General features: G+C 45.5%; 1 protein-coding gene across 1 annotated transcript in view; it reads left to right on the top strand.

Moving 5' to 3' along the window:
• Positions 1-20,763, top strand: part of LOC310860518 (arf-GAP with coiled-coil, ANK repeat and PH domain-containing protein 2-like) — a 103,907-nt gene that overhangs the window by 66,824 nt on the left and 16,320 nt on the right. The window contains exons 9-13 of the mRNA XM_083767470.1: positions 13,353-13,465; positions 16,430-16,481; positions 18,860-18,960; positions 19,338-19,443; positions 20,200-20,408. Of these exons, the coding sequence (XP_083623596.1) occupies positions 13,353-13,465; positions 16,430-16,481; positions 18,860-18,960; positions 19,338-19,443; positions 20,200-20,408 (581 nt within the window). The remainder of the gene's footprint in view (positions 1-13,352; positions 13,466-16,429; positions 16,482-18,859; positions 18,961-19,337; positions 19,444-20,199; positions 20,409-20,763) is intronic.

Below are 20,763 nucleotides of genomic sequence, written 5' to 3'. Positions count from 1 at the left end.
CCCACAGTGCCAAACCCACTGCCAACTTCCTCCTGTCCTTCACCCCCCCCCCCCCACCACTCCTCCAACCCCTCCATCTTCATTGATGCTATTTTTATACTGTCTCCCTCCCTCTCTCTCTCTCTTTCTCCCCCTCTTACCCCTCCTCTCTCTCTCTGTCTCTCTCTCTGTCTCTTTCATGCTGTTTGCTGTTTGTATACCGGCGGTCCTAACCAAGACTCTCCTCTTCTTTTCCTCTTTCTCTTCTTCCTCTATTCTTTCCAGGCTGCTCTGCAGGTAAGCTTTGCATTCCCTTATTCTATTGCATTCCCTTCTTCCGTTCCCTGTGTGTGTGTGTGTGTGTGTGTGTGTGTGTGTGTGTGTCTGTCTCACTTAGTCACATATACATGTTTATTGTGTTGGGACTCGGGAGACAGACGGACTTGGCTTGACTTTGGTACGTCAGCACTCACCAGTGTCTCACGCCCTGCATGTTACCACATTCACTCTGAAGGTGATCTGTGTGTGTGTGTGTGTGTGTGTGTGTGTGTGTGTGTGTGTGTGTGTGTGTGTGTGTGTGTGTGTGTGTGTGTGTGTGTGTGTGTGTGTGTGTGTGTTGTGTGTTGTGTGTGTGTGTGTGTGTGTGTGTGTGTGTGTGTGTGTGTGTGTGTGTGTGTGTGTGTGTGTGTGTGTGTGTGCGTGCGCCTGCGAGTTAGTGAGACGTCATGCATGTTGATATTCACACATGTCGTGCGACTGAGTTCATTCATGGCATTCCGCTCGTGGTTTCATGGATATGGGACCGCATATGCTTTACATTTACGTTGTAAATGTTGTTGTCTAGTTATGTTATGTTGTCTATGTAAAAAAACGGATCGATAACAGTTTAAACGTGGATTTACTAAGTATTGATAGTTATTGCACAATAACTACGCAAATTACTACACAATGTAACAACACGGTGTAAGTACAACATGTTAAATATTGTGCCTGTTTACATTCCGGCCTTCGCATGCTGACTTGAGCAGGAAGGAGGCTTCGTCGGGACACGTGACATATTGTTGACAAGCTCTGGAGTGTCTCTTTTAGAGAGCTTCATTCAGCAACTTCATCACACCTTTCGTCCGACTACTAGACGGACTACAAGTCTGTAGTAGTCGGGACTACAAAGATGGCCGCTTTAAGCATGCCAGATTTAGCTGTGCACAGAATGGTTGTGTGTCGGGATTTTCAGTCCCAAGACGGCACCTATATACTTTTCACATTTTTGATACCACAACGATTAGCGTGCGCTGGTGGTCACTATTGATACCACAACGATTAGCGTGCGCTGGTGGTCACTATTGATACCTCAACGATTAGCGTGCGCTGGTGGTCACTATTGATACCTCAACGATTAGCGTGCGCTGGTGGTCACTATTGATACCACAACGATTAGTGTGCGCTGGTCACTATTGCGAACACAGTCAGTTGTATTAGTTGGAGTGTCGTGCTCGGACCGAGGCTGGAGGCGGCTTCGCCAGGAAATCGAACGCGGGCTTCTGCGGTCGTCGGCCACCCTCCCGGATGCCCCTCCTCCATTGAGAAAACCTTCGCTCCGCGCGCATGGGGGAGGTCCTTCGGTTGGGTTTAGTATGCCCTTGTATCTGCCTATGTGTGAATTATTCAGCGGGCGGCGTAACAACAAGCAGAGGTCTTAAGGCCTGGCCTTAGTGGTGTCTCGAGGTCAGGCTCCTCGAGGGACAGTTTGTCACTTGAAGGAAGAAGGGCTTTTCTGCAGGATAGAACTAGAACCATTCAGTAGCTTTACAGAAATCCTGTCATTATGATGTATAGCGTTTAAATGGAGTCCCTTTTGGTCCATAGTGGGGAGACTGCGTGTGTCACATTGTGTCAGCGTGGTTACAGTCTGCTGAACAGTGCCCTATTTCAAGAGAGGAGAGGGTTGAGTGTGTGTGCTTCTTAAACAGAGCTGCTATAAATGTTTGATGCCCACGCTCCTCTGCTCGGGCTCGCTTGGTTACTTAAACCTCATCGGCAGCAGCCAGCCAGCCAAGCGAGCGCACACACACACACACACACACACACACACACACACACACAGTCCCTCCTCCTCCGATGCATTACAATACACACATGCAGACTGGCCTACTGTATCCAGTGCCAACACAAGATACAAAAACACAACTCACACACACACACACACATCGGTGACCTTCATTTAGAGCTGGTACCTCATCGGAAGAGAGAGAGGAGGGGCCGATGAGGCGGCACGTGTGTGTGACGAGAGTTAATGCCAAGCACGCGATCACACACGCACACCCGAACACACACACGCACAGACAGAGGAGGAGGTGAAGGATGTTTAGCAGAGACGGCTATCTCAGTGTGACAGCGGCTGTCAGTGAGATGCTACTACGGTACGCGACAGGTGGAGGTAGCTAAGGATCACGGCTAACGCACGCACGGCACGCACGTATGCATGCACGATGAGGATGAGGATTTTCAGTCGCTTCCACTATGTATGGTACCTGGTAAGTGGCCCAGGGTGTGTGTGTGTGTGTGTGTGTTCTGTGTGTGTGTGTGAGTGTGTGTGTGTGTGTGTGCACGCGTGTGTGTGGTGTGTGCACACAGCGGATACAGCGGTGGGTGTGTTCTAGCCTGGTTAATAAACCAGACCGAATCAGCCGTTGGCAAAAATAAATTGCCTGCCGGCGGATTTCGGTCTGGAGAGGCTCAATTGTACGCCCATTTCCTACACCAGAGAATGTGGGCGGCCAATCGGGACACGGTATGCAATATGGGCGGGCTTTGGTACAGTGACTTTCAATGCTTGAGACCTTTGACTGACAGTAGCTCTGACCAATTGCGTCAAAGAGAAAATGTTTCCCTGGAAATTAAATCCAAGCTGAGCCTCCCCAGACTAATATCCCGCGGTCCGTGCGATATTAGTCCGGTTTATTAACCAGGCTAGGTGTGTTCACGCTTGGGTGTATTCATTGGCTGTGTGGTGTTTCTGCATGGGAAAATTGGGTATAGCTGCATAAGTGTGCTCTTTATACATTACGTGTGTGTGTGTGTGTGTGTGTGTGTGTGTGTGTGTGTGTGTGTGTGTGTGTGTGTGTGTGTGTGTGTGTGTGTGTGTGTGTGTGTGTGTGTGTGTGTGTGTGTGTGTGTGTCTGTGTGTGTGTGTGTGTGTGTGTGTGTGTGACCATAATGTGACCTTTTAGGAGGTGACAGACTTTCCCTTTCCAGACGGACGGGGCTTTTGTGCTTGGAGGTCAACCTCTGTATGTAGATGCAACTGTATCTTTTTGTTCTTTGAGTTTGGTTTGTGTCCCCCTCTGTTTGTCCCCCTCTGTGTGTCCCCTCTGTTTGTCCCCTCTGTTTGTCCCCCTCTGTTTGTCCCCTCACACCTCACACATCTTCAAACTGCCCAGTGATATTAGTTAGTTAAACTCCGAGGGCCCTGTTTTGCGTGTCTTTAACGGTGTCTTATGACTTAACTTAATACCTGTAGGCGTGGCCAATGCTGTTTGGCTATTTTGTAGTGGCCAAACTAACAGCATTGGCCACGCCTGCAGGTCTTACGTCAACCTGGTACTTAACACAATTTGGGCGGGAACCCCTTTTGGTATTGAAAAATAGCACGAGCTTGTAGGTCTGCTATTTCTGAAAAATCGGAAGAACGACTGACATAGAAACGTAGCTTTTTCAGAAAACTGTCAGGATGTAGAAGACATTTTTAGAATCTGATCTCAGGTCAAAATGGGTTCAGACATGCAAAATAGGGCCCTGAGAGAGTACAATTTGACCCAAATAGACCCCCTGTGGTCCACAAATGTTAAATGAACACTGAGGGGTTTGGAACTATGTGTGTGAAGTGTGTTTCTGGCCATCGTGTGTTTTTCTCTCATTGTCAGTGTTGGTGTTGAAGCATGGTGTGATGCTTCAATGGTTGTTGTTGCGCTGTGTGCGCTGCAGTGCACTGTGTACGCTGCAGTGCACTGTGTACGCTGCAGTGCGCTGTGTACGCTGCAGTGCGCTGTGTGCGCTGCAGTGCGCTGTGTGCGCTGCAGTGCGCTGTGTGTGCTGTGTGCGCTGCAGTGCGCTGCAGTGCGCTGTAGTGCGCTGTGTGCGCTGCAGTGCGCTGTGTACGCTGCAGTGCGCTGTGTACGCTGCAGTGCGCTGTGTGCGCTGCAGTGCGCTGTGTACGCTGCAGTGCACTGTGCCTGGATGGGACGATGTGAAAGTTACACGTCACAATTATTGTGTTAAAAAATTATTGTGATTAACGATATTAGTGCGACAATCAAATCACATTTTTCTAACCCCAACATCCCTATTCTAGTGGGAACGTTCACCAAAAATAGCACAATGTACTGTACAAGCTCACAATGTGTTGTGAACTTGCAAGTCTGCTATTTTTGGCGAATTGATTTGTGTGATAATTTGTGAAATAAGAGTGTACCAAAATGCGCTCAATTTCACGACAATCTCTGCGATATGATTATTTTGAGCGTTTTTTTTTACCATGATAATAACGACTAAAGCCCATCCCTAGTTTGGAGTCATGACTTGCTGTCCCTCAATCGATGACCACTACTTTTTGACCGGTTGGATAACGAGAGAACAGGTTTTTAACCGTACAGTAACAGTATGTGTTGCTTGGTCTGGTCAGTCAGGAGTTTGAGGCTGTGTGTGTGTCGCTCACGCGTGTGCGTCGCTCACGCGTGTGCGTGCATGTGTGTTGACCACGTGTGTTACATATAGTAGCTGATATAATGCAGGGATTTATAGGAGCTGACCAGTTGGTAATTAAGGGGTCGTTTAGGTTATGTGGGCTCAGCATTTTGTGGGTTGTGGTTCATGGAAGCGCCTCTGCTGGTACCTCTGCTGGAACCTCTGTTGGTACTTCTGTTGGTACCTCTGTTGGTACCTCTGCTGGTACCTCTGCTGGTACCTCTGCTGGTACCTCTGCTGGTACCTCTGCTGGTACCTCTGCTGGTACCTCTGCTGGTACCTCTGCTGGTACCTCTGTTGGTACCTCTGCTGGTACCTCTGCTGGTAGCTCTGCTGGTACCTCTGCTGGTACCTCTGTTGGTACCTCTGCTGGTACCTCTGCTGGTACCTCTGTTGGTACCTCTGCTGGTACCTCTGCTGGTACCTCTGCTGGTACCTCTGCTGGTACCTCTGTTGGTACCTCTGCTGGTACCTCTGCTGGTACATCTGTTGGTACCTCTGCTGGCTGGTACCTCTGTTGGTACCGTTTGTTCTCTTTACAGTTTCAACAAGTCATCCAGAGACCTTTCTCTCATGCATGCACCAATGCACATGTCCATGCACGCATGCATGCACGAATGCACTCACACACACCCAGGACACCCAGAATAACTTCCGCTGTTTTGTGTGTGTGTGTGTGTGTGTGTGTGTGTGTGTGTGTGTGTTGGATGGTTTGCCTTTGGCTCATGTTACACTGACGGATCCAGTTGGTCCTAGAGCGGAAGATGTGCAATATGCATACACAGACGTGCACATGGTGCGCACACACATTCACACTGCATGTTAAGTATAGATTCGGGGAAGTGATGATGAAGCGTACAGACATCACACTGCTCACTCTTTCTATCTCTCTCTCTCTCTGTCTGTCTCTCTTACACACACACACACACACACACACACACACACACACACTCTAAACTGATCAGATATCTGCTGAGTAAGCGACCGGCTGACCTGTACTGTATCAGCATGGCAACATCCAGGCTAATTCTTAATGGGGAATTAGTGACCTTTGGCCTTCCTGAAACACACACCATATTTTTCTATTATTATTATTACTATTGATTTATTTTTATGTAGGCCACTGTACATATTAATTTAACATGAGACAAACAGGAAATGCTCCTCATTTTCACCTCACTTTGAAACTATGGCTGACGGACGGACGGACGGACGGACGGACGGACGGACGGACGGACGGGAGATGCAGGTTTTCGTAGTAAATGCGACCTACGGTCGCACTAATACATATAATTATTGGTAGGATGTTCAGATTATAAGCCTTTTTAGTACCGACTCATTCCAGTAGGAAACACATGATAATGCTAATCTAGCTAGGTTCTTTGGTCTAGTTACCGGTAGCTTCAGCTTCTCTCCAATAAAAGAAAATTACAGATAAAATCTCCAAAACGTCATTGATAGTGTTTTATTTTTTATTGCAATGACTGCTGTTCATTGGTATCAGCCAGGTCATCTGTTCCCTTTATTACCATGGAAACCAGAGGCACCGTGTTGCTTTGAATTAGTCACCCCTTCTCTAGGTGAAGTCCTTCACCTTAACCCACTATTGGATGTCGCTGAGATAAGATTGTTCAGACATGACATGACAATGTACAAAACGTGCTATAGTTCATAATAACATGTGCATTCTACTATTCTCTTCTCCAGATACATACTGTACTACAGTCCAAACTGAATGCGATACTGAACCCAAGGCAGAGAATACAGAGCGCGGTGCTAAATATAGACGTTGAAACAACGTTGTTTCAACGTCTAAATGTATACAGACGTCTAAATATAGACGTTGAAACAACGTTGTTTCAACGTCTAAATGTATACAGATGTCTAAATATAGACGTTGAAACAACGTTGTTTCAACGTCTAAATGTATACAGACGTCTAAATATAGATGCCTCCTTGTCCTTGAGGCATACAGTAAATGGCTCCTGACCCTGCTTGAGCATGGGAACGCTAGGCGTGGTGTGAGAGCCATATTTGATTTCTGGTATCCAACTACATCATTAGTAGAGGGCACGGTCAAGGCCAAGGGTGGCCAGGTACTTAATGAGGTTTCAATGTAGGGCTGCTGCTGTTGATTTGGAAGAAGCGAGCTGTTTTGGACCGCGCTCTGTATTCTCTGCCTGGGGTTCAGTATCGCATTCAGTTTGGACTGTAGTACAGTATGTATCTGGAGAAGAGAATAGTAGAATGCACATGTTATTATGAACTATAGCACGTTTTGTACATTGTCATGTCATGTCTGAACAATCTTATCTCAGCGACAACCAATAGTGGCTTAAGGTGAAGGACTTCACCTAGAGAAGGGGTGACTAATTCAAAGCAACACGGTGCCTCTGGTTTCCATGGTAATAAAGGGAACAGATGACCTGGCTGATACCAATGAACAGCAGTCATTGCAATAAAAAATAAAACACTATCAATGACGTTTTGGAGATTGTATCTGTAATTTTCTTTTATTGGAGAGAAGCTGAAGCTACCGGTAACTAGACCAAAGAACCTAGCTAGATTAGCATTATCATGTGCTTCCTACTGGAATGAGTCGGTCCTAAAAAGGCTTATAATCTGAACATCCTACCAATAATTATATGTATTAGTGCGACCGTAGGTCGCATTTACTACGAAAACCTGCATCTCCCGTCCGTCCGTCCGTCCGTCCGTCCGTCCGTCCGTCCGCCAGTTAGTAAGTCACCCCACGCCTCCATATATGGTCACGCCTTGTGACATCACTGTCACACTGTGACATCACTCCATTATGGTCACGCCTCATGACATCATGCCTCCATACTGTATATCAGGGTTCCCCAATTAATTTTTCTCAAGGGCCATATTTTGACTAGGGTACCAGGCTGGGGGCCGAGTCGGCACGCGCAAGGTCGAGGTCTTGCCCTGAAATGAATGATCAGGGCAAGACCCCATTTGAAAAGGACCCCCAGTTTGACATGCAGAGGCTACTGACCCCCATTTAATGCCATTTATAGCTGGGACCCCCCCACAAAAAATAAAAATAAAACTTTATATTTTATTTTTTTATTCTTCCGCGGCCACAAGGTGGCGCTCCGCGGGCCGCAGATGTCCCGCGGGGCGCTAATTGGGGAACCCTGCTGTATATGGTCAGACCTCGTGACATCACAGCTCATGACACGACACACCACCATTTATGGCCATCTCCATATATGGAGATCACGACACTGACCTCATCTAACCCTGGATAACCATACATGGAGAAAACTGGATCATCACCTAGATATTATCCATATATGGAGCTGACCTTTTCTGACATTCCATATGTTGATCTTTCCTCACCCGTCCTTCCTGTTCTGACATTCCATATGTTGATCTGACCTCAAGTACACTTGAGACACGCTCTATGTATGGCCAGTACAGAATTCATTCCAAATGTTGATCTGACCCCCCCGTGCCAAAGCGCCAGCTCTCGCCCAGCAGTCTGCCGTCACCCAGGCGGATGCGTGCACACGACCTCGCCCTTTAGGGCGTCTTACTGGTATTATAAGTAAAGGGATAATCATTGAGGAGAGCCATGTGACTTTCGAAAAGAAACACGATGCCAATGCTAATTAATCAGCTGTTGCCTCTGCAGTGGCCATTCTTTTTTGATAACCATACTGCAAAGAGTTGACTATCCCGTTTAATACCACGGCCTCTTATCAACAAGTCAGCTGAAATGACCGTAATAATAGCAAAACACTTTATTTTGCACATTAATTTAGAACAGTGCATCTGACTCCTCCGGGCCAATCAGAATCCAGTATTCTCAGTGGCCATGGTATGATGCCGAAGTATAATATTGATAATGGTGCTAGCATAGTGTCAGTCATGGTCATTGGATTTAGGGGTCTATGTTAAATAGTGTTGTTGCTTTATTTGTTTACATTGTCAATGGCAAGACATTACATTACATGCTGTAGACTAGAGATCAGATGAACACAAGACAAGAACATTAGGCTCTTATTTAATTTCTATCTTTTGCCATCAGCCGGTCTCTGTTAGCAGAGACCTGGGTGTCTTTAATGAGGGACAGCAGGTCATCGTAACAGGTCTGTCCGTCAGGAAGCGGAGCAGCGCGGCGGATGTTTCCACAGAGGAAGGAAGATAACACCCAGCTCATTACCGTAACAAATGCTGATTGGTTGGCAGAGATGGCGTTACGAAGGGTGTAAAATGAGTCAAATGACCCCAATAAACGCGCAAGCTCGCGCGTGTGTGTGCGCTCTCATGACGACACACACACACTGTATGCACACACACAACACACACTAGTATCCAGTGTCCCTAACATGGTTGCCATGTCTGCTTATTATAAGCGACTTCTGTTTAGTTTGTCTCTAAAGTTGTAAGTATTCTCTCTCTACGTCGTCCTCAGACGAGCCCTCCATCGGCGTCTCCAGTCATCTCGGTTCTCCATACATCTGGCCAGCTCCTTTGTGCTTTCCGCACCAGTATCTTTCTTTAGTGCGTCCACATAGGTGTGGGACGTCCTCTCGATCGATGCCCGTGTGTTGGTTCCCACAGTACAAGCTTTTTGGCCGGGAGTTCTTGATGTCGGTGGCAGTGGCCAGCTAGTCTCATCCTCCTTACTGCTATCTTCTCTGTTACACTTGGTAATGCCCCGTACAGACGCTTGTTGGTGATGTGCTCATCCTGGTTGATGTTAAGTACCACACGTAACATTCTGGTGTAGCACCCGTCCAGGGATTTCTGTAGGGCTTGTGTAAGTGTCCAGCATTCACAGCCATAGAGGAGGACGGACTCCACGGTAGCAGAGAAGAAACTGATCTTGATGTGTCAGGGGAGGTTGGATTTCCACACACTGGTCATACCGTTAAGAGCTCGCCAGGCAAGTGCCTTCCTCACTTTAAGGTCCTTCTCTGTGGAGTCGACCCATGCGCCCAGGTATTTGAAGTCAAGTATTGGCGGTTGTGGTTTTGTGGGCTTGTTTCTAAAATGTAGTTAAACCAGTGGTTCTTAAACATTTTCATGGCAAGGAACCACAGATTAAAACACATTCCTTGCTGTTGACGTAGATCTACGTAATTTGAAATCCAACTGTCGAGTTTATTCCGCGAGTGGCCTCATTAAGATATTAAGTAACTTCATGTTTGTGTCGTTTATGTATATATGTTGGTGCTATTAATTAAGAAAGTTCACTGCCTATACAGTAAATACTCTGTTATATAAGAACAGAAATCCTCTTATCAACCAATTACAGTATCTCAGGCAGGCGCGTCGCTAACGGTACGCGCAATACGCATAGTGCGTAGGACAAAACCCCCCCTTTTATTTTTTTCACGTGTTCCTCCTGCAACGCTACTTGCGTAAGACAGTTGCGTTCCTCCACTACACCACGGTGCTCTGCTCTGCCCCTCCCTGACAGTGACAGACCGTGTCGGCATTAAGCAGCTCAACCCACAGGTTGAGCAGGAGTGACGCTGGAGATAGTTGTGAGTAGGGCAACCAAAACGTCAGCTACAGCCCTGATCTCAGGGATGTAGATATTAATACAAATGATTGGTTGGTAAAATGTGTTGTACTATTGGGGATGCTTTGTGCATATTATGAGACATAGAGAAAGGGACAAGAAAGCAAGAGGAAGTATCAGATGACAGAGAAAGGAGGAAGAGGCGTGTTTACACAGTGCATGATGCAGAATGTGTTCCGCTTCCTGATCGTTCAGTAAAATGTAACAGGCGGAAATGACGCGTTTAAAAGTAAGTGTTTATAATGTGTTATACGTACGTTTATGCTCTAAATGCAGTCATAATGATACGTTTATGCAGTCTCTGTATCTGTGAATTAATAGTATGTGTTTTTGTATTTATTTTACTCAGTTTCAGTTTATTAACTAAGCGCCGCAGTCTAGTTAGTCTAACAGTTAGTTGACGCTATTGAACTAAGACTAAACACGGGTCAGACACGGCAAATAAGGCTTTATACTGTACACACGTTTAGTAGAAGTGTGTTTGTACGTGTATGAGTGTGTTATTAGAAAATAAAATGGCCAAAATCATTATTGCAACTTTGAGGATGTGTGTGTTTGAGTAATAGAACGGTGTGTGTTTAAAGGAGAATTCCATACTAAAAGGCTTTCTTACCTTTCTTTGTAGTTGTTACGTCCCCACCAAAGAGGTCCAGGTGTTATTTTGTGCAAAAGCTCCTTATTGGCTATTTCCCCTACCATAAGCCCTACATGACTTGCATTGAATTGAATGGGAATTGAATGGGGCCATGGGGTGTTGTGCTAATTCGCTTATTCCCATCGCTCAAAATTATAATTTCTTTGTATATATATCCTCTCTTCATAATGTAAATAATATCCCAAGCGGCACACTTTACTACTTCTTTCGATGGAAATAAGCGAATTAGCATAACGCCCCATTCAATTCCCATTCAATGCAATGCAATTCATTGAGGGCTTATGGTAGGGAAAATAGCCAATAAGGAGTTTTTGCACAAAAAAACACCTGGACCTCTTTGGTGGGGACGTAACAACTACAAAGAAAGGTAAGAAAGATAAGAAAGCATTCTAGCATGGAATTCTCCTTTAAATCACAATTACCAGACCTGTTTGTTATACTCCTTTGCGGAGGGTTGAATCAGTAATTAAGCGAAGCTATGAAACAGCAAAGTTGAGTTAGTTTAGTTACCAACTGCCATTGACGTATACATACTGTACGCCATTCAAGGGTTTTTATTGGTTCAGTTAGATCACGCTCTTCACTACCGTAGGAGTAGCTCTCGGTGGCTAGGCGATCGATAAAACCGGAAATGAACCGGAAGTGAAAACGTCCACCTCCAGCAGTTTACTTCAAAGTAAATCAGTTTACTTTGAAGTAATCAGATTTACAAAAATACATGTATCTCTGATTATTTTTCAGAGATTGCATTTTTGGTCAAAACCAGCTTAATTCACAGGCCACAGTCCATAACCAAAGAGTCCATCATGGTTACAACATGCATGTTTGGGGTGAATTATAACACAGCCGTTGTTTACTTCTGGTTCACGGCCCGGGATTTTTTTGTCCTTCAGAATAAGAGAGAGTATGCACTCTGGTGGTTTCCCCCCGGGTTGACCCGGTTGCTAATTTGCATCTGGAGAGTTTGGGGTCCATCCCAGGACAACACAGTGGCTTGGGTTGCAGCCCTGGTGTGTCCAGGCAGGACAGGACAGGACAGGACAGGACAGGGACACCTCCCGTGGTCACCATCACAAGGAGTGGAGGAGGAGGGAGGTGGACGAGTGGATGGAGAGAGATAGGGAAGGAGAGGTGGTTGTCGGTGAAAGATAAGAGGGGTGACACGGTCGTGAAGTAAGGTTGAGGAGAGAGAGAGTTGAGGAGAGAGTCGGAACAAAATGGGTTCTAATAAGGCGTGGTTTCAATGTGGATCTCGGACACCAATCACGCCATGTTGATGTCATATTGTCACTTGTATCGCTCTCGTGTCATAATGACTACCGGTAATTCATATCGAGTTATTTGCCTCTCCGTTGATTTCCAGTATAACATTTACATGATTTTGGTGAAACAGAAATGTGAAACATATGCAGCCAGAGATGACCTTCCTTGGCTTACTGTAGCCACAGACAGACAGACAGACAGACAGACAGACAGACAGAGAACACACACACACAGTCAAAAGGAGCCACGCCGTAAAACAAAAAAGAGAGGAGAAAACAGCCCTGCCAAGGACAGGAGGAGTCGGGAGGTAACCTTGATATTGAGTGAATGTTACTGTGTGTGCCCTGGCCTTTACCCTGCTACAATGACAACACACACACAAACATGCATACGTACTGTATGTACGGCCATAATACAGTATCTCAAAGTACAGCCCATTACTGTTGAAATAAAGCACCATCAAACATTAAAGGAATTTGATTGATTATCCGCTGTATGAGCATAATTTTAATCCATTTTGACCTGAGATCAGATTCAAAAAATGTCTTCTACATCCTGACAGTTTTCTGAAAAAGCCATGTTTTCTATGACCTACAATCTCGTAGCGTGCCACTCGGTGGCTCGCTTTGAGCTTGTAGATCTGCTATTAACACCAAAAGGGGTTCCCGCCCAAAATGGGTTAACCCATTCTATACGGGAACCCATTTTGGTGTTAGCATTACGTTATGCTTTAGCTATTTAAAAATAGCAGATCTACAAGCTCATATACGAGCGCGATACGAGCTTGTAGGTCTGCTATTTTTGAAAAATCAAAGAACGACTGACATTTTTTTAATCTGATCTCAGGTCAGAATGGGTTCATCAGACCAGTGTGTGTCCAGTGCGGAAACCTCGTATGAATCTGATCTCAGGTCAGAATGGGTTAAGTCAGTGAGAGGCTGTATGGAGAGAGGGTCAGTGGACTGAGCTGAGAGATGGATGACTTTGAAGAACCTGGCTGGTGATCGAAGCCTCTGTTCACTAGAGCTCCTTCTATCGACGTCCTTTCCCCTCCACCATCTCCTTGCCTTTCACTCTTTGTACGTTATCACTGTCACTTTGCCTCTCTGTTGTCTTTCTGTGCTCTCATGGGTTCCCTCTCTGTCTCCGTCTCAGGACTTCTCGAATGACGACACCAAACTGGAGTACAATGTGGATGCAGACAACGGCATCGCCATGGAGGGCTACCTGTTTAAAAGGGCCAGCAACGCCTTCAAGACATGGAACAGGTGTGTGTGTGTGTGTGTGTGTGTGTGTGTGTGTGTGTGTGTGTGTGTGTGTGTGTGTGTGTGTGTGTGTGTGTGTGTGTGTGTGTGTGTGTGTGTGTGTGTGTGTGTGTGTGTGTGTGTGTGTGTGTGTGTGTGTGTGTGTGTGTGTGTGTGTGTCGGTCGCATAATAGACCCTGTATGTGCCTCACATCGTGGAAATGGTGCAGACTTTGCGTAACTCTCCTACTAGTAGTAGGGCACTCGCAGGGCAGGGCATTCTCACATTCTAATACAGCCAGAAATCCCCGTTCTGGCAGCCAGCTCGGTATAGCGTGCCTCGCTACTCATTAGACTCCCACCCCCCCACACCTCCTGGGGTCGAATCCCGGTGCCGCCACTATTTTCCCAACAACCGACTACTTTTTTTTTGGCCGATAAAGTATCGTTTTAGAGCGCGATGGAGGCGTGCCGTCTCAAGCGAACTAGAGCCACTCGAGACGCCACAGAGCCGCGTCGAACGTTGCGAAGTTCGCTTGAGCCGACTCAGCGCCGTCGGAGTTGCAACCCTATATGCACAGAATAGTGAATAGGGGGCACGTCACAATTTACGCAAAGCCGGCACCGTTTCCATGCTCTCATAAAATCCCAGGACGGTGACAGATTCCGCTGTTGGCAGATTCTGTTTTGAGGGATTCAATCCTGTGTGAATCTCCCTCTAAGTCTAAGAGACACTGCTGGTTGAAACGTGGGGCATGAAGTGCTATCACTGCATTGCAGCATTTGCACATTGGGTGTTCAGCTCTGTTTCCCTGTGGCCAGCCAGCACCTCCGCGGTTTGTCCAACACTGTGGCGTGGAGGACCGTTCGCAGCTCTGACATGCAAATCCATTCCGTATTTAGTGATTGCAGCAGATGGTGGCGGGTCAACCCGCACTGACCCCTCCCATGGGAACGGTAGAATGAGGGAATCAGGCCGCAGAGCTAAACGGAGGAGTTATCGATTTGGTGGACAGGTGGTGTTGAGGTGATGTGACGCTGTTGTGCATCGCTTGTTAACCCATTCTGACCTGAGATCAGATTCATACGAGGTTTCCGCCGGACACACACTGGTCTGATGAACCCATTCTGACCTGAGATCAGATTCTAAAAATGTCAGTCGCTCTTCGATTTTTCAAAAATAGCAGACCTACAAGCTCGTATCGCGCCACTCGGTGGCGCGATATGAGCTTGTAGATCTGCTATTTTTCAATAGCTAAAGCATAACATGATGCTGACACCAAAATGGGTGCCCGTTCAGAATGGGTTAATTAGGGACGAGGAGAGTGTGTGTACTATATGAACCTACAGTATGTGTTTGTACATAGACACAGCTTGTGCATTTATATGCACAACATAATAATAGTGTATTTTATCTTTATAGCACGTACTGTATCAATCCAAAGTTACAAAGAGCTTAACGCAAAACCGAAATAAAATGGGATGAAATTAAAACTTTGAGGCAATGGAAACACCTGCGAGCCTCGAAGTGCTGTTGTTTTATTCACCATATAAATATCCCAGGCATGCAGGCCTCCACTCGATAAATCCCAGTTAATGTGTGTGCGTGTGTCTGCGTGTATGTGTCTGCGTGTCTGCGTGTGTGTGCAAGTTGTGCTGAGTGTGCATGTCTCCCCTAAAGTGTGATCGATCGTGCTGAGGTGGGCTCTCACACCTGGCGCCGCCAGAATGTCAATGATCCTGTCTGTCTTGTGGCCTCCATACAGATAAAATGTTCTGTAAACGCAAACAATCAGCATTTATTTGATCTATTTTATTTATTACTTTACCAGTAATACGCCTTAACCCATTTTGGGCGGCAACCCCTTTTGGTGCTAGCATCGTGTTATGCTTTAGCTATTGAAAAATAGCAGATCTACAAGCTCGTAGCGCGCCACCGAGTGCCGCGCTACGAGCTTGTAGGTCTGCTATTTTTTTGTAAAATCGAAGTACGACCGACATAGAAACATGGCTTTTTCAGAAAACTGTCAGGATGTGGAAGACATTTTTAGAATGTGATCTCAGGTCAAAATGGGTTAAGTTAAAGGCGAGACACGAACGCAGGGCTGAGACACTACCGGAATAGTGTCACTTCATTATGTCGGCGCTACAGCGGAGCGGACAGACGGTGACGTCTATACCCAAGTCCTGATGTCACTCGCTCATCCCCTGCTCCTCCAGGGCCCCAAGTCCTGATGTCACTCGCTCATCCCCTGCTCCTCCAGGGCCCCAAGTCCTGATGTCACTCACTCATCCCCTGGTCCTCCACGGCCGTAGAAGTTTCATTTTAAATTGTCTCGTATATAAAGCATCGTGGTCCAAAAATGATGTGTGTGTGTGTGTGTGTGTGTGTGTGTGTGTGTGTGTGTGTTTAGTGGCGTGTCGCCCGTGTGTGTGTAGTGGCGTGTCGCCTGTGTGTGTGTGTGTGTGTGTGTGTGTGTGTGTGTGTGTGACTGAATGGGAAGCCCCTGGCAGTCAAATTGACAAACACAAATAGGCTACCAATGAACTGAAGTGTGGATAGGGTCGATAGGGTCGGTATTTCTGCACACGGTCATGAATTTAGAACAAGTCGGTCAGTAGCCCTTCTAAGTGAAAACACATCAGAGATGAGGTGATCCTGTCTGAGCCACAACAACGTCACGCTGCAAATGTATGAATGGCGTTTGTTGTTGTGACGCTTTGATTTTTGCATGTGACTGTCTTTTTGCGTGTGTGCGTGTGTGTGTGTGTGTGTGTGTGTGTGTGTGTGTGTGTGTGTGTGTGTGTGTGTGTGTGTGTGTGTGTGTGTGTGTGTGTGTGTGTGTGTGTGTGTGTGTGTGTGTGTGTGTGTGTGTGTGTGTGTGTGTGTGTGTGTGTGTGTGTGTGTGTGTGTGTGTGTGTGTGTGTGTGTGTGTGTGTGTGTGTGTGCGTGCGTGCGTGTTTTAAACTCATGTGATTCTCTTTCAGGCGTTGGTTCTCCATCCAGAACAATCAGCTAGTTTACCAGAAGAAATTCAAGGTAGGTCAAGTGACTTCGGACCGCCGTTAAATATAGATGTGTTAATGTTTCTATCCCTTTCCTTGTCCCATGGAATGGTCCAGGTTGAGATTAGAGGGCACTGGTTCCTTGTCTCATGGAATGGTCCAGGTTGAGATTAGAGAGCACTGGTTCCTTGTCTCATGGAATGGTCCAGGTTGAGATTAGAGAGCACTGGTTCCTTGTCTCATGGAATGGTCCAGGTTGAGATTAGAGAGCACTGGTTCCTTGTCTCATGGAATGGTCCAGGTTGAGATTAGAGAGCACTGGTTCCTTGTCTCATGGAATGGTCCAGGTTGAGATTAGAGAGCACTGGTTCCTTGTCTCATGGAATGGTCCAGGTTGAGATTAGAGAGCACTGGTTCCTTGTCTCATGGAATGGTCCAGGTTGAGATTAGAGAGCACTGGTTCCTTGTCTCATGGAATGGTCCAGGTTGAGATTAGAGAGCACTGGTTCCTTGTCTCATGGAATGGTCCAGGTTGAGATTAGAGAGCACTGGTTCCTTGTCTCATGGAATGGTCCAGGTTGAGATTAGAGAGCACTGGTTCCTTGTCTCATGGAATGGTCCAGGTTGAGATTAGAGAGCACTGGTTCCTTGTCTCATGGAATGGTCCAGGTTGAGATTAGAGAGCACTGGTTCCTTGTCTCATGGAATGGTCCAGGTTGAAACATTCCCTAAAAAGCTAATCTTTTCATGAATTCTCCAACATTTCTTTTTCCAGTAATTTTACGAAGAAAGGAAAGAAAAATTAAGAAATTCCATAAATTAGTAAAGTAAATAGTAATGAAAATAGCCGATCTACAAGCTCATAACGCGGCGTGAAGCGACTCATTATGCGCTTGTAGATCGGCTATTTCCACTGAACCACTGACACACCACGCATCTGAACCACTGGACTAGAGCAGCACTGACACACCAAGCTAAAGCTGTTGCACACGGAACACACAGATGCCAGAAGCAACAGTGAATGTTATATGATTAAAAAAAGAATAATAAATAAATGGATATTTGTAGTGATCCCAAAGGGACGTTAAGAGTACTTGAACCAGCTGATCCAGCTGTGGTTTGGCGCCGAGTGAAAGCGGTATATTGTGAAATCATAAACATTCTCACAGTTTTGCATTTCTTTTTAACATAGTCTTTGTTTAACCGGGCAGATTATTAAGCAGAGACTCTTATTTACTTACAACAATAATAAGCAAGTACTCGGAAAGCAGACAGATTTTGAGCCTGTATGCTGCTTTTGGTTTTGTTTATTACATTAGGTAAATCTTCATTTATTATTCATCTACTCTTTTTGTATGCACACAGGCTAGTTTAAATATGTAAATGTTGAACACAGTAATTGGACTATTAAAAAAGCACTATATTCTGAGCTTGCAGCGGTTGGAAACACTGCGTTCACATTCGTTTTCTGCACCATTCTATAATGTTTGTATAGAACGTGAGAGGCTCAGGGCAGGAGACATGAGGCTCTGATGAGATCCAATGCTTGTTCAACTGGGCTGCTGCATGCTTGGTGCAAAGTTGCTGCAAAGCCCTGTACTTTTTTTTTGTGCGTGTCGCATTGCTATGCTTAGATCAACTATTTGTACTATTTCTTGGAGGATAAAGAATATAAATAAAAAAACCTTCACCCATGATGACATCATGCCCCACATAGAGAGGCGAGGTTGAACGTATTTCATCCAGGGACACATTTTCATGGCTCGGTTTATTTTTGATTTCCTACATTTTTGTTTCAAATTATTATTATTTCAAAACATAACAAAAACAAAATAACATGAATTTTTAAATTTTAACGTGAATTCAAACAAATTAAATTATTTATTTTTTCAGTATTTTTTCATGAGGAAATCAAATAAAATTCCATAAATTAGGAAAAAAATAATGTTTAAGAAGTAGTGAAAATAGACGATCTTTGTAGAGCTGTTATTTTCACTAGATTGTGAGCTTGTAGATCTGTTATTTTCACTAGATTGTGAGCTTGTAGATCTGTTATTTGCACTAGACTGAGCTTGTAGATCTGTTATTTTCACTAGATTGTGAGCTTGTAGATCTGTTATTTTCACTAGATTGTGAGCTTGTAGATCTGTTATTTGCACTAGACTGTGAGCTTGTAGATCTGTTATTTGCACTAGACTGTGAGCTTGTAGATCTGTTATTTTCACTAGATTGTGAGCTTGTAGATCTGTTATTTGCACTAGACTGTGAGCTTGTAGAGCTGTTATTTTCACTAGTATGGGTCCCAAGCCAAACTTCAAATCTCTTGAGCTAAAATGCTTTGGGAACCACTTTGGGTCTATCGTTGCTCAGTATGTGAAGTGTGAACACCCGGCCCTCTGCCGCCCCCTGCAGGACAACCCTACAGTGGTAGTGGAAGACCTGAGGTTATGTACAGTCAAACACTGCGAGGACATAGAGCGACGCTTCTGCTTCGAGGTGGTCTCCCCTACCAAGTAAGTACGCACACACACGTGCGCACACACACACACACACGCACGCATGCACACGCACACACACACACACACTCACACACACACACACACACACACAATCTGGTGTCATTGTCATTGAAAGCAATAGTCCCCCATGGCTGGTGTTGATGTAAAGATTATATACAGGAAAAACAATCATTGTACTGCAAGAAGAAGGGACATGTACGTACTGTAGATGTAATATTTCTGCACAACATCATCGTTTGATGAAGTACTGTATAAATCAGGCTGAAGAGGTTACGGCAGTGAAATATTGTAGAGGCACAATGGGAGCACGGTTTATTTTGTGTGTGTGCGTGTGCGTGCGTGTGCGTGTGTCCGTGCGTCCTCCTCACCAGGAGTTGTATGATGCAGGCTGACTCTGAGAAGCTGAGGCAGGCGTGGATCAAAGCCGTCCAGAACAGCATCGCCACCGCCTTCAGAGAGAAGGGAGATGATGACGAGGTAGCTTCAACACAACGCCACATGTGACACTGACTGAACATCTGCTATTTTCACTATGTTTGAAATGGGGCCTAAAGGGCCTAAGTACAAAGTCATGGGCTTGCAAAATAAACAAGCTCAACATATTTTTACTAAAGGGGATATTTCACTCCAGGCAGTTTTTAAATTGCTTGATTCACTATTTTGGTTTTAGAAGGCAAATATCAATGACCAGAACCATCCATCAATCCATCTTCAACCGCTTATCCGTAGTCGGGTCGCGGGGGCAACAGCTCAACCAGAGTGCTCCAGACTTCCCTCTCCATAACAACATTAGTGGCCTTGGAACAGAGGTTCCAAGGAGACCAACCAGAACCAAGGAGTCTAAATGAGTTTGAAGTTACAATGGGTGGCATGTCTGATGTCTAATATGTATATTACATTTCTAAATACTAAATCAAGCAACTTAAAAACTGTCCGGGGTGAAACACAAAAGCCTTAGTATAGACGTCTAAAATGACCCCAAGCATGGTTGAAAGTGAAATTCCCCTTTTAAGTCCAATATTCAAGTAAATGTATGTTACTCTCCACCACTGGTCGTAAGTATCGCTTAACAATTCAAACCATCGTCAGTTTAACCAAAATGTCACATCAACAATCAATCGTAGTGTCCGTCATTTATTATAAACGGGGTTAAATAAACGTAACAAACAATGAAATGGCAACAAACAAAACAATAGACCACTCTTTTTGTTTTCTTCCTCCCTTTTGTGCTAGAAGCTTGACCGGAAGTCTTCCACGTCGACGGGCAGCCTGGACTCTGGCGGCGAGCCCAAGGAGAGGCCCCTGAAGGGGGAGAGCGCCCTGCAGAGGGTCCTGGCCATCCCTGGAAACACCACCTGCTGCGACTGTGGGCAGCCGGACCCCCGCTGGGCGAGCATCAACCTGGGCATCACCCTCTGCATACAGTGCTCTGGCATCCACAGGTACACAGAAACCTCTTATTTCAATATTTTAACTTTTTTCATGTTTTTTTTGGTGAATTAACCCATTTAGGCCGGACGTCGAAATCCTGACAGTTTTCTGAAATACCTCATGTTTCAGTGGTGCTCAATATTCAAGGTCAAGGAACCCACATTTTTTATGTAAGAGGCCGTTGAACCCCATCTAAAAATATGTTGTTCCAGGTACCCCCCAGAAGCAAAGATTTGAGTTTAAAAAAAAAGATTCCACATTTTCACGATTTAAAAAAAATAGCTAAATTATAACAATGTTTAAAACACCAAAAGGGGTTAACGCCCAAAGTCCACAAGCTCGTAGATCTGCTACTTTTGCATTTGA

Source organism: Protomyctophum parallelum (genome assembly GCF_964188405.1).
Source record: "Protomyctophum parallelum genome assembly, chromosome: 6".
NCBI lineage: Eukaryota > Metazoa > Chordata > Actinopteri > Myctophiformes > Myctophidae > Protomyctophum > Protomyctophum parallelum.
Note: the sequence above shows the minus strand (reverse complement) of the source record. Positions and strands in the feature narration are given on the sequence as shown.